The 14,930-nt window shown below is 35.9% G+C and overlaps 2 protein-coding genes across 2 annotated transcripts; one reads left to right on the forward strand and one right to left on the reverse strand.

Moving 5' to 3' along the window:
• Positions 1-6,054: 6,054 nt before the first annotated feature.
• On the reverse strand, positions 6,055-9,886 carry LOC141433335 (uncharacterized). The gene is made up of 3 exons (XM_074095326.1): positions 9,679-9,886; positions 8,912-9,085; positions 6,055-6,826 (listed from the first exon to the last, which is right to left on the reverse strand). The coding sequence occupies exons 1-3, from the start codon at positions 9,834-9,836 to the stop codon at positions 6,184-6,186; spliced, it is 975 nt and encodes a 324-aa protein (XP_073951427.1). The 5' UTR covers positions 9,837-9,886; the 3' UTR covers positions 6,055-6,183.
• A 2,375-nt stretch (positions 9,887-12,261) lies between these two features.
• Positions 12,262-14,219, forward strand: LOC141433334 (uncharacterized). The gene is made up of 3 exons (XM_074095325.1): positions 12,262-13,173; positions 13,376-13,478; positions 13,562-14,219. The coding sequence occupies exons 1-3, from the start codon at positions 12,401-12,403 to the stop codon at positions 13,745-13,747; spliced, it is 1,062 nt and encodes a 353-aa protein (XP_073951426.1). The 5' UTR covers positions 12,262-12,400; the 3' UTR covers positions 13,748-14,219.
• The last annotated feature ends 711 nt before the right edge of the window (positions 14,220-14,930 follow it).

Here is a 14,930-nt window from a genome sequence, read left to right on the forward strand (position 1 = left end):
GTATGGAACTTGTACTTATCAGTTTTCAACAATTGGGCAATAATATTTTCATATTCAAACTAGAACTAGTTTGTCTAAGTAAACTTTACATCTTCGTTACAGATGGGCGTTGGGGCCGAAAAGTTCTCGAATAGAGACCGCGGATCGGCAAGCGTAGCGTAGGTCGTCCACCAACGAGATGGACTGGTGACCTGGTTAAGTACGCAGGCTCATGGTGGATGCAGGCCGCTTCCAACCGAAGCAACCGTAGGTCTATGGGGGAAGCCCATGTCCTACTGTGGACGTCCTACAGCTAATATAATGGTGATAATGATTAATACAGCTGCAATAGCTGTGCGAGAATTGGAGACAGTTTCTATTTCTAATTTGTAACTTTTTCTAATTCATAACTATGCTTTGAAAATATTCTCATCTCGCCACAATGTAAAGAAAATACTAACATATTTATTGAGCCGTGTTATAAGTATTAGTGTGGCCTCAAATATTTTCGAAAAAGATTTAGAAAATTCTTTGTAACTTTCAAATAAAGTAATTATTTAAGAAGTCTGAAAGTTTTGAAAAGTGGCATAAAATCATATTAAAGTTTCGATTTTACCATATTTATTTAAAAAGGCATAACCACCATGGTGTTCGAACAAAGGAAACATTTTTGTGGTAGCGTCTTAGCGATTTTGTGCTGGTAACCATTTTAACTTATTAAGTAGGTACGTTATGCGTGGTCCAATACGTACTTGGCTGGTTTTTTTACCTGTAAGATGTGTGCCAGTTGCACCTTAACGTTACGCATGATCTACTACTACTAAACGTTAATTGTAAAATTGATAACTGGCTTCATTGCTCAAATCAAACATCTTTTTGTCGTTTATTTATGACGGTTGGCAACATTTAAGTAGTAAAACTTGTTCGCATAATAAGGTAAAATGCCTGAACCAAAAACATTACCTACAGTTTTTGTCAATCCTTCCTACTATATAATATAATATAATATATAAAATTATTATAAATGTGAAAGTTTGTGAAGATGTTTACTTAGATGTTTGGAGGTTTGGATGTTTGTTATTGAATCACGCAATAATGGCTGAACGGATTAACATGAAACTTGGCGGACAGATATACAAAACTCTGCATTGAGACATGGGATACTTCATATCCCGGTAATGCGTTCCCGTGGGATAATATTTTAAGCTTAAATAAGACTAGAGGGCGCTGTCCGAGAACGGTGACGTAGGTAACTCAGCTCTCAATATGACGTGACGTGTTAACTTCGTTTGTAGTCAGTAGATCGAACGAACGTTGTCCCTTTAAATTGTTACCGTAAACTTTTTCAGGCCAAACCAAAGATTACTAATATGTAGCTAGAGCTAAACTCTAAAACAATTAATTATCGCGTTGTCGTGGTAACTAAAAATCGTGTATGTAAACTGTTGTTGTTGTATATTTCAAAAATTCCACGGGCATAATATACAACAGCATTAATTAAGCAACGGCATTAATGCGGGCGAAGCCGCGGTTTTATACTAGTTCTTCATAAATTTTACATGATATAGGTACGTGTTCCGATACACATTCACACATCAGACATTACAATTTGTATACTTACGTTTATGACATGCGACATATATGTATGAGAATCTATATGAAATATCAAGGAATTATATAGCGTTATTTATTTATATAACAAAGAAAAATACATAAAAACATTAAATGAAAAAAGAGGAAATTAAGTAACTAAATTAAAACTAAAATAAAAAGTAGTTCCTTAAAACTAAATTAAATCTACAAATGGCCCCGTGGCATTGTGTTCAAAAGGCTGGCAGCGTTTTCTCGTTGAATAACTATGCCATCAAGGAATACATGCCAACGTTTCTGGCGCTCGCGATCGCAATTAAGTGACAGTTTTTGTATGCGAAATCTGTCATTTGATTGCGATCGCGAGTGTCAGAAACGTTAGACAATACGGCCTCAGGTTGATGAATGAATGAATAAACTTTGATGAGCTCGATAGCTTTATTCTTATTGGTCACACCTCATTGATTAAAATGAAGCACACTTTGAAATTATTTCACAACGCATTGCGTGTTAACAACTGACGATACAAGGTCCCACGCGTGAGAAAGCATAAATATCTTAGCGATATGCATCCGACTGCATCGGTGCCAAAAAAAAACAGACAAGTGCGAATCGGACTCATGGCATCGAGAGTTCTGTGAAATATAAATGGCTGTATCTATAAAAATCTGCTTAGTGTCTAGCAAACGCAATGTGGGGTCATTTTATATTGGATATAGGCATAGGAAGACGACCATTAAAATTAAGATTGCGCTGTATGAGCTACAATCATACCAAATTTCAACTTTCTAGGACAACTGGCAGTAGGTACCCTATATCTAGGTTTTGAATTCACTGCGATTTGTATGGAAACACCATTTTTGTAAACTGTATCTTTTGATTGCGTTGACTGGCAAGTTTGATTTTTTTACAACTTCAAGAGCTGATCTGAGATTTGAGTATTCGATCTTAATTTTAGCTTTATACTTCTACGCGTTCTAGAGAAAATGGATCTTGACAGACTCACAGATGAACTCAGTCATGGTCATGTGACCAGGCAGGCAAATGATCTGATGGCAAAGCGAACAGACAGACAGATAGACGGACAGAGAGACAGACGGACAAAAAGTGATCCTATAAGGGTACCGTGTTAACCTTTTTTGGTACGGAGCCCAAAAAGAGGCACGAATCCGTTGAATTTGAATATACTCGTAACCTCCTTAAGTGCACGACCTGATTGTATTTGGGACAAAGCTTTATCGTTTTAGATCGGAACTGGATGGTGAGCAAATAGACGAGTCAGCTGCACCAGAGATGTATCTGTTGCGTAACGTGCGGTCATCGACACCACGCGTGCCAAAGCCGGCCGCTAGGAGAGCTTCAAACATTGAACGCACACATAATGACTTTTCATTTCATTTGATCTGATTTTAGATTGTGCTGTCATCAGATTTAGCTTTGAACTTTTTCTGCATATAAATTATGCATATCTACATTTTTAAGCATTGCTGTTAATTAACTCATCATCATCAGCCGAAAGACGTCCTCTTCTGAACAAATGTCTCCCTCTTAAAACGCCACAATAATGAATGACAATTCGCCATTTGCATCCACCGGTTGCCCGCAAGTCTCACAATGTCGTCAGTCCATCTAGTGGGAGGCCTACCAATGCTTCGTCTTCTGGTTCGTGGTCACCTCTCGAGGACATTTCTCCCCCAACGATTATCTGCAAAGTTAATTAACTGCAAGTCCTGCAAGTGCTAAAATATTCATAGTTTGCGTGTTGGTTATACCTAATTTAACTTTTAGCCACTATAAAATGCCTCATCTTTATGTTCATTATTAGAAACGTCAAAGCCCACTTAATCAAAACACGTTTATACTCTAATACGTACATACGTATACCTACTAAACTAAACTAATCGCTAGCGATTAGATTATATTTTCAACATACACATCAAAGGTTCTTCTTTACATTTTAAACTCCAAAATGTACAGAACCTTTTAAAGTAAGTATTTTTAATGAAATACGACTACATTTCGCATCTTTCGCAAAATAAGAAATTTCTATATATACATTTCGGTTCCCTATGTATTGTTTCGTTGTAATCTGCTGCGCGTTCATTGTGCTGTGGTCTCTAACAAAAATGTACAAAATGTATATCTGTGTCTTTCATTCATTGACGACACAGGTGGCTTACTACAATCATAAAGCACTCTATGACTAGAATTGCCTTAAACTTTATCTTTGCACTAGTTACTTTTTGCCATACAGCACGCGTTTTACACTATTGTATGTACTTGACTACATATCAATTCTTACTACTTAATACTTAGATCAACATATCCCTAGAAAGTTTTTGCAACATAACTCATGCCGCCAAGTGAGCAGAAAAGGCGTAGATAATTATATTTATAGTGCGGAAAAGAAATTTTTATTTTCACAAGTATCAAAAGAAATTGGTTAGATATTTTTTTTTTTAAAGATGGAGACTATAAATTATTTTCATCACACTTGCTCGTAAACAGTGTCGTAACATGCAGGCTACCATGGTTGCAACCCCGCAAATAAAACCCTCGACCTTAATGTGCTTGTCATGAAGCCCAAGGACGGGAAATGGGTCATTGCGTGTAGAATTTTTCTTAGCCGAAGTTCGGTAAATGAGTCATTGCGCGTACAATGTTTCTTGTCATGAAGCCCAAGGTCGGTAAATGAGTCATTGCGCGTACAAATTTTCTTGTCTAGAAGCCCAAGGTCGGTAAATGAGTCAGTGCCCGTACTGATGGTGCTGCGCGCGCTGGCCCACACGCACACGCAGCTCAGGCACATGCTGCGGGAGGGGGAGGGAGAGGGCGGCGCTGCCAAGAGCTCAGCCTAAGGTATTTGGAACAATTAACTTTTTTTTTTTACAAATATAAAATTTTATTCGCAAATGTGATGAAAAACATTGTATGTCGCACGGGCGGTACTAGAATTACGAACATCGACTCATTAAAGCCCTCAGTCTTCGACTTCGGGCTTCTAATAGACTCTTTCGTAATTCCTTGTTTACCGCCCTTAAGACACAATGTACTATTTCGATAGTTGGTCGTCAACAGCGAGAAACGGCTAAACTCACACCATATGCGAAACACGTAGGTACATTACTAAATAATTACCCATGATCAGTGGTCATTGCCTATTATTTTAAGAAGAGGGAAAATCGCACATTTGTGGCCCTAATGGTCCGTAGGTTAATAGAATATTCAATATGATAAACATTCATTAATTATTCTACCTACATGTTTGAATATTGTATAATAAATAGCATGTTTAGTATAAATTACACTAAATACTTTTGTAACAGGATGTGACGATCAAATTCATAAACAGTCAACTTTGACATTTATAGGAGTTTTGATTTTACCCGTAGACTTAGGTATAATATTACAACATGTTATTATAAAATTACACTTTATTTTATTCATAAAACTAAGATCCGGAATAACATATGCCAAAGTAATATTTACCAGGATGCAGTCTCGGATGCCCTTCAAAGTAATTAACGTGAAAAATAAAAGACGATGAATAGAGCCTACTGTTTTGATGTGCCGACAGTCACCAATAATCTTAAATGACTGTTTATCTATCTTTATTAAAGCAGAATAAGGTTCTCAAAATTAATCTGTTACGTGACTTCAGCAGTACCTATTTAATATTTTTTAAGTTTTGTCCTTGATACCTGCGGAAATGAAACTTTCCGAATACAGACATTTTCAGGTATAATTAGCGATTTCAAATACCATTCAGTAATATGATGATGCCTTACAGAATAAAGGAAATATCATTAAGAAAAATATTTGCTTCAAAAATGAAAGCGAGAGCATAAAATTCTTTTGAGTTTGTATCGCAGAAACCTGATCTTGACATTTTGTCGTGAACTGGTATTTCGATTAAAGCTATAAACGTGCCTGTTATTGTACTTAATACTCTACGATTGTCTAATAGTTAGTCTTCTTTTCATTCTTTATCTTTAAGTAGTAAATTCAGCAATGGGCTCTTCTACACGTTTTTTTTTAATTATCAGCGCTTTCGAAAAGACCATCATTATCAAGAAGAATGCGCTGCGAGAAACTTGGCAGACTGTCATAGTATTTCGTCCTTTTCTTCCCGTCTTTCCGTTTGTTCGTATGTATATATGTATGTACGCTTATATATTTTAAAATATGTAACGTATTTCGACGCAGTTTTCTCCATCAATAAGATATTTAGGTATTTTTTACGGAAACATAATAAAACATGCATATACATAAATTAACGAGGCTACTGCGGAATTGCGCGGGTGTAGTTTTGGAGAAAAGGAGCTAAAATCAGAAAGTGAAAGAGACGATTTTTTTAAATTACTTTTATTTAAATATAAGTATGATAATAAAAAATCGTACAACACGAAGAAATAACAGTAGGAATCACTTTTTTGTGTCAATTTCATCTTGTGTCAAAGATACATTTACAATTTCAGTCCATTATACCATTTACACGCATTTTATTTTATAATTACTATTTAATAAAACAGTACAATTTAAAGCACCCACATCTATTTTTTTACGTATATCAATGTCCATTATAAACTTTTCACCGAGAGCTAAACGGATTATTTAAGCAGAAGCAGTTGATACAGCTTCTGTTGTAGACGCATCGACACTAGTAGAAGCAGGCTCTTCGGGTGCTGCAGAGGCAACTTCTGTAGTAGCTTCTGCAGATTTGGTTGTAGCGTCAGCTGCTATGGTGGTTCCTTCACTAGCCTCCGTAGATGCTTCGTTACTGGCGTTAGTAGTAGAAGCTACTTCGGTCGTACTAGGTGATGAGTCAGTGGTGCTAGGCGATGCTTCTGTAGTGCTAGGCGATGATTCAGTAGTGCTAGGCGATGATTCAGTAGTGCTAGGCGACGCCTCGCTTGTGCTTTCACTTTCTCCACTTCCTTCTGTTGGTTCGACAGCTTTTGTAGTCGATGCGGCTTCCACGGAAACCGCTGGCGGAGCTTCCGGTGAGCTCTCAGCCTGCTTAGGGGACTCCGGCGCTTCTGCTTTTTTGGCAGGCTCGGCTTGAGAGGCAGCTGAAGGAGCAGCAACTCTAGAGGCTATAGCAGGTGCAGATGCGGAATGAGCGCTATCGGCCACATTCAATGCACGGCCAGACTTTTCACTTGAAGACGCACCCGCTGCTGCGGCCGCGGCAGCTACAATAGCCTGGGGAATTTGGTCGGAAATTGGCCGGAAACCATTTTCATCAGCGATGTACCTGGTGTAAAACACATTTGTTATTAATAAACAGTGACATTAGTTCGCAAGGGATTGATTTAGGGTCAGTTCATATCAAAAATGTGAAAATTACGGCGTCGCGTTAAGTCACATCTCGGTGTAAGAGTCGATAAAACACCCGTTATTTGTTGTTATGAGTAATGAGGACAATATAGTATAGGACTCATTTAAGATCAAAAATTTTTGGTTGGTAGTCTAAGTAGGTATGTATATATTTAACAAACCGACCCTTGGGTATAGAATATTCATTAAATCCATTCCATTAACATAATTATTTTTTCTTCCAACTATGCCTCAATTTCATCATAACCGCACTAAATAGCCCGCACATAGCGGGACTTTTCTGCTCTATAGCAGAAAAAATTATAAAAATCCTTTATTGCATTATTTTAGATTTTTTTTAAATTGCACCACCAAAGAGGTAACACAATATTTTTGCTATAAAATTAGCCTGCATAGTATAAAAAAATCTAGTGTTAGGTTGCTCAACCTGATGGTCTTATGAAATTTGACAGATTGCGTACAAAAAGTTGTTGCTACCAATCCTACCAAAAACAGTAAGTAGCCGTATATTAAAAAAAAAAACTTTATGTGTTTGGTTGGCCAACCTGGCACCCATCCGAAATTTGACAGATCGTGGGTAAAAATATCTGCTACTGGCTGCTAACTCTGCCAAAAAAAAGTAAGAAATTAAAAAAAAAATTGGCGGGAACCTTGCGAATTTTCCGTGGACATTTTGTGAGAGTGCGAATGTAAACTTACAAAAACCGGCCAAGAGCGTGTCGGACACGCCCAAAATAGGGTTCCGTAGCCATTACGAAAAAATAAGTAGTATATTTCTAAGTATTTCGTATTTTATACGGAATCTTCCAAGTTTAGGTATATTTATACCTTAGGCTGCTATTAACTCTTTAACTACTAATAATTCTCAAGCAAACTTAGCCGTTATAGTTTTCCTTGAAAGTTTGATAAACTTACTACCATTCTGAATTTTTCCAAAATTTTCCACCCACCGGTTTAGATTTTAGAGGGCGCTCGATTTTAATGAAAATTTGCACTTTAAAGTTGAATATTTTGCAAACAGCTCACTGAATCGAAAAATAGTTCTAGCAACCCCCAAATAATTTTGAAAGAGCTATCCAACGATACCCCACACTACAGGTTTCGATGAGAAAAAAAAATCACCCCCACTTTACGTCTATGAGAGGTACACTAAAAAAAAAATATTTTTGAAATTTATATTGTACCATTTTATCGACATAGCTTACATACATATTCGTGCAAAATTACAGCTTTCTAGCATTTATATTCCCTGAGCAAAGCCGCGGACGGACGGAAAGACAGACAGACAGACATGGCGAAACTATAAGGGTTCCGCCATTTTGGCTCCGGAACCCTAAAAATGGAATCATCGAGTGCTAGTGACATTTCTTTCCTATTAATTGTTTAGTATGAGTTTTTTTTCGTCTACTATTCCTGTAATAGTTGAAAGAAAAGCAGATTATGCACCTCGCATTAAGTAATTTATATTGCCCTCGTGCTTTTTAAAACCCCCACTGACGCTCGGGCTCCAAATTGGCACTCGGTGCAATAATAAATAACTTTCTGCTTGGTGCAACAATCTACTATTACTTTTGTCACAAATTGATCAAATCTCCCAGGTGTTTATGATTGAATGTTATAAGTGGGTAAAATTGTGAGTACGTGCGTGCGTGTGTGCATTTATTTGTTATTCATTAATTTGCCCGTTTCTAATTGGGTCATCAAAAATATATTCCTCGCAACACATCCCCGCAAATCTCTGGTGGGAACGCCGCCTTAATGATTGGACGGTTTTAAACTGCTTAAACTGGACGTCTAGAATAAAACAGGATAATTTGTATCTGGATATTCCCACCGGATAGGGATAAAATTCTAAATTTTTATTTGCTAGGATTAGAAACATGATATTGCATTTTCAAAAATTACATAAAGAAAAAAAATCAGAAAAACAATAACGTGCAGTAATATTCCGAATTAATTACGTGTATTTATTCTTTTGTTTTTTTTTTGTATCCATATTTACCTTACACTGACAACAGTGCCATCAGGAGCAGTGTACGAGTAGGAACCTTGTTGCACGTGGATTTCTTCACTTTCTCCTCCCTCGTTGCTGCCATCTGCTGACCGCCCTTCCACTTTTGGAAGGACCTTGTCGTACGATGTTTCTTCTCGCTTAATCCCATTGCCAGTTTCATAGCTATAAGTATAATCACCATTGTCAAATTTGGCATTTCAAAAGACATTTGAATTAGTAATGACTAAGAATTCACTGCATAATTTAACACCTATTAGTCATTGTTCATATTTAATTAAGGCTATAAGGTACACAGTACATCTATGCAATGCTTTTGACACTAGAAACTCATCATTTTTAGATTTAATGAATGTAAAACCTTTGGATTCTTAAATTGATATTGTCATTAAATTTTAAGATGTTGGGTTTCGATACGGTTTAATTTTAGTTACACTTTATAAATAAAGTTGCTTAATTAAATTACTTCATAAAATATACGTCAATGTTTAAGAATAGAACAGGAAGTTCTTCAAACGGGGACGTAACACAAGTTAGTTTAAAATAAACTTCTTACAAAAAGAAAAATTTAACTTTTTACGAAAGCGTGGATTTATACGTTTTTTTATCGAACAGCTGGCAAACGAGCAGACGGGTCACCTGATGGTAAGTGATCACGGCCGCCCATGGACACCTACAGCATTATTAGGACTGCGGATGCGTTGCCGGCCTTGCAATAGGCTATACACTTACAATACAACAATATAATACACAATTACCTGAATTTATACGTTCCGTTAGACTCCAGTTCTTCCGATTGAGAAACAATAGGTATGACCGTGGGTTGCTGCTTCTCCAACGGCAACACATCGGTGGCGGCTGGCGCTGCGACCACACACGCCACTGCCCAGCACAAGACAATTAATTTGGAATACATTACTTCACTCACTCCCGAAATCCACTGATGAATGATACTCCAGACTCCTTTGCCACCTATATGTAAGACTCATCTATTTACACTACCCTCCCCCCGCCTTCCGGTGGAGTCAGCCTAAGCGTACGCTAAATACTTCAACCTTAGCGCATGACAGATGTGTTCTTCGGAAAATTGCACAATCGTCGAGGTGTCAACAATAAAACGGTGACGATCTGCGTGATTAACTCGCCGGTCGCACAAAGCAAGGTTTATTGGCTCACTGAAAATCGAATCGTTTAGGATTTCAGTTGCTTAAGGTAATGTTACGCCCCGGTATTATAATAATTAGCAAACAGTGGACATATCACGTAAGATTACAATTTTTTTCTAGTCGCAAATTACTTGTCTGTCTGTTAGTCTAATAACATGAATGTTATCATGAAGATGCTCAGCCTATTAAACTACATAAAGGCAAAAAAAAGCGTTGACATCCCACTTTAATGTTAGGTACTCCGAAAGCATCATTAACCTAAAACAAATAAAAAAAATGTGAGGTAATCGAGAACTAAGTATATAAATAATTTTAATTGATAAAAATGTATTCATGTTGAGGTTTTTCATCAGTTTTGTTAAAATGAGTAGGAAAGTAAACATTATTTTTTGAGAATATATAAAAAACAAAAAAAAGAGATGGGAACAAACTATGAGGCCAACGACGACGACCACTTTGTCAAAAGTGTAGTGACTTAGAAGAAAAGATGACATAGAACTACTTCAAGGCTAAACAGTTGTGGTTTCAGTCCTAATTGGACTAACAAAATTACATATTCGATTCAAATATTTCTTCGCTCAAGTTTCTTATGACAAGTTTTTGAAAACTTAATTATTAAAAGATTAATGTCATAAATGTTCTGTTTGTCTTATGGAATGAAGCTTTAAAGGTAGCATACGTAACAGCCCTTCAAATTGCATAAAGCCGCTAAGCCTATTGTTTTGCAATAATTAGCGAGAACATACAGTATTTAGAATATTATATCTTATGCCTATCTATAAAAGAGGACACGTGATTATATTATACAACGCATTACATAAACCACTGGAGCAGTGGTAGACTTGAAATTGGGCAGCCATATTTTTTGAGGATCATTAGAGGTGTATTAAGAAAGGATTTTTCTAAATTCCTACAGAATGGGAAATGAAAATGATTTATAATTTTTGCTTCCACCAAAGAAGCTCTTTCTTCATAACTATTCTTATCATCGAATACTTAAATTTGGTACATAAGACCGAAGTCCGAAGGAATAGCGTCGGAAGTTGTAAGTATTTATGCGTCCTAATTGGGAAACTCCGACTGTGCGCAGAATGTTGCAGTTGTTCTGTATGACGAGTAGATGACGCTAGAAGGTGCTAGACCGTTTCATGATTTTCCAAAATTGCCACGGTTACTACTGGACGAGCCTAATATTTTAGTAATAATAATAAAATTATTTATTCAGATAACCAGGATCCATTATTAAATAATACGCCGTTATTTCTGAATAAATAATTTTATTATTATTATTATTAAATAATGGATCCTGGTTATCTGAATAAATAATTTTATTATTATTATTAGTATATTTAGCTGGTCCAGTAGTAGGTAAAAAAATATTTATTTTTTATCCGTGGCAATTTAGGAAAATCATGAAACGGTCTAGCAACTTTTAGCGTCATCTAGTTTGTTGACTTTTCGTCAAAATTCTTTCAATAATCAAAATTTCCATCATCAAAATCATCAGTATGTATGTATGTAACCTATTCATACACAATACTAACAAATTTTGTTAATACTAAAAAAAACATATACATACTGATGATTTTGATGATGGAAATTTGGATTATTGAAAGAATTTTGAGGAAATGTCAACAGACTATGAAAAAATATTAGAGGGTCGTGGGTTTGAAGTTCGTAGATTGAGACCTTCACTCTAGCCTTTATACAGCTTGCTAGTGTGTTAATCTAATTTAGTACACAAATTCCGAAAAACTGAATATTCCGAGCTTAGGTTAGTCTCTCAATACGCTACTTGGGAAGGCATAGATCGGACAACTGGACTACTATTGTTTTTTTACTACTACCTATTCATGGCTCTTTAAGTTTTTTGTTTCTTAAAAATGATTCGTGTTAAGTTAAGGTATAGTAAAACTGATCCGGGTCGAAGCTATCCGCGCTTTAGATTGTTTGTTTTCGTATTTGGTCATTAGTGCCTAAATAACTTATGCGTCTTGATATCAAACAATAGCTGCTGTTAATTGAAGATTCAAATGTTCATGCATATTCTAGGTAAATGCGTCTGTTAAAATTCGTTTCCGCATTGAAAATCCATACAAACATTGATGTCATTCTAAAGCAAATAAAAGAACACTCCTTTATTTTAAAGATTAATTTAATTGGACATTTCTGGTTGGATTGGTGTGTAGGCGAATATCGCCGAAATAATCAGCTTAAGCTTGTAAGCGCATTGACTCATCCTCATTAATATACTAAACGCGGGTGTGTTGAGTTGTGGTGTATTTTAGAATCGCTGAATTCTATACTAGTTACGATGATAACCTACAAATTATTTTGTATTGTTTTTATATTCACTTATGGTGTATTAAGCAAGAATACTGGTAGAGGAAATACAAGACATAGACAGCCGCTTGAGGACTATCAGTACAATCATCCACCAGAACCGGAAAGTTATGAAGCCATTCCAGTTGCTATTCTATATGAAGAAGACAGCAATCGCAACGACAAATCTATAAAAAGTGATGTCTCAACGAGTAACAAAGTCGAGCAGGTAAATACAGAGTCTTCTAAAAGTGAATCTAGTATTGCAGTTCAATCAAACGGGGCAGAAGAAAATATCGATCATGGTGATTCAACCCCAGAAAAACTCGAAACTGAAGAGTATATTTCAAGTCGCAAAGAACATCAGAAACCTACCACGATAAAAGAAACGAAATCCGAACAAGATATTCAAATTCCAGTCGCTGTGGTTTATGAACCCGAGGCTCCCTACTACCATAAATCCCGTCCCAAAATTCAAAGAGTATCAAGTAAAAGACGAAAAGTTCAGAATCCAACATTAGTAGAACCTACAGTTGTAGAAAAGCAAATCGAGGAAGGGAAGAAAACTAAAATTAGTGCTCAAGAAAATGAAAATACACTAAATTCTCGTGTACCTGATAAGAAAGAACGATTCAGTAACAATGAAAAAGTCAGCCCTAATCAAAATTATCCTAAACGTGATAATTCGACTCGTCAACGTGAAGTAGTTCCCATAGTGCAATCGGAAAACCTTGTGTTTTCTCATACTGGTGACTTTCAATATAGGTAACCTGAAACTTACTTTGTTATGTTCTATGAGATTCGTAAATTAAATAAACATGATAAATGTGTAAGTATTAAATAGGAGTATAAAATGATAAACACAAATGATTATCCATCATCCCATACTATGATGTATGAAAAACAGACTCGTTATTTTTGCTTGTTAGCGACAACTGTATAACAACACAAATCCTTTTATTTACAGTTACGAGGGAGGTGATGGCACAAAAGCTTTTGAAAAAGGACAATTGAAAACTTTTGATGACGATAATGCTGGCGAAGCTGTCAGTGGAAGTTTTTCTTATACGGTAAATTTTAGACCAAAAACCACTGCTTTGATTCAATTTAACTCAAACGGACTTATAAATATTTAATTTGTTTTTTTTTACAGGCTAAAGATGGGAACGAGTACAGTCTATCATATACAGCAGATGAAAATGGATACCGGCCAGTAGGAGCACACTTGCCGACTCCACCGCCTATCCCACCTGCTATTGCACGAGCACTTGCCTATCTAGCAACTAAACCCACTGCGGAACCAGTCACAAAATCCTTATTTGAAGCAGATTATTCATAAGTGATAGCGATTTCTTAAGTGTTTCTAACTACTCGTATCACTACTCATTCCACTCTTAGGTATATTTAAATAGTAAAAAAATCATAATTAATTATGCTATGCCGTAAAACATGTATATCGGGGCGGTTAATTTTCTCAAAAATATCACAACTATTGTCAGTAGCAGTACGTAATTTGATATATTATTATTTGATGGATGATGCAATGGCGATTTAATTGTGTACTTCATTTATTACCTTTACATTTCTGAAGAAATTTTATGTTCCGTCCGTGACTACACAGCCAAAGGACAATATTATTATGCGATCAACTGGCTTGTACTATCACTATGAGTGAATCTCATTTGAGTTTAAGATAATGTCAATAGTATTTTTAGCTTAAGTAACTATACAACAATACGAAATATTCAATAAATATGTTCAATGTTTCGACGCTATAATTAAATTAAATAAAACTTTTAATATAAACCTTATAGCTTTTATTAATTATTTTTTATCAAAAGTTTAATATAAACTTGGGTTTAAATTTAACCATAATTCAAAGAATAATAAATGTTTGTAGTGGGTTCAATTTTTAAGCATGATGCACCGCGCAAGTTAGTTAGTTAAAGAATGCGGTCACAATTTTCAATGACAGATTCTAGTGTTAATTAAAGTGACAATGTGTCTACAAATTTACCTATTTATGTGACTTAAGCCTTTTTATTAGTATAATAGGCTTAAAAGTTGCATCTTAACTTGGTACAAACTTCGGTAGCGTAACAATACCTACTTATATCATAATTCATTTGAGTAAAAGCTTTCGACGATAGTATTTAGGGGTTTTTAGAGCTTGTCTAATTTAAAATAATGCGTCCCTCACTCAACTAAATAAGTTCATTATGACTAGTTACAAGTAGACAGGAAATCTTACAATAAACCGCCTTAGTCCAACGGGAAGCTAAATCCCCGTTAGACACGGGCGGTAATTGTACGATTTGCTGTCTAACTACTCTAAATTAACTGATTTAGTCGAGTGAGGGACGCGTCATTTTAAATTAGACAAGCTCTACGTCAATGAGCCAACACCGAACCCTTATAGAATCACTTTGTTGGCTACCTTTACGTACATCTGCTAAGACGCTTTTTCTCAGAAAAGCGTGGAGGTATCGAGCTCAAAATAATGTTAAATACCTAGGTCTCCT

The sequence above is a fragment of the Choristoneura fumiferana genome, chromosome 12, assembly GCF_025370935.1.
Source record: "Choristoneura fumiferana chromosome 12, NRCan_CFum_1, whole genome shotgun sequence".
NCBI lineage: Eukaryota > Metazoa > Arthropoda > Insecta > Lepidoptera > Tortricidae > Choristoneura > Choristoneura fumiferana.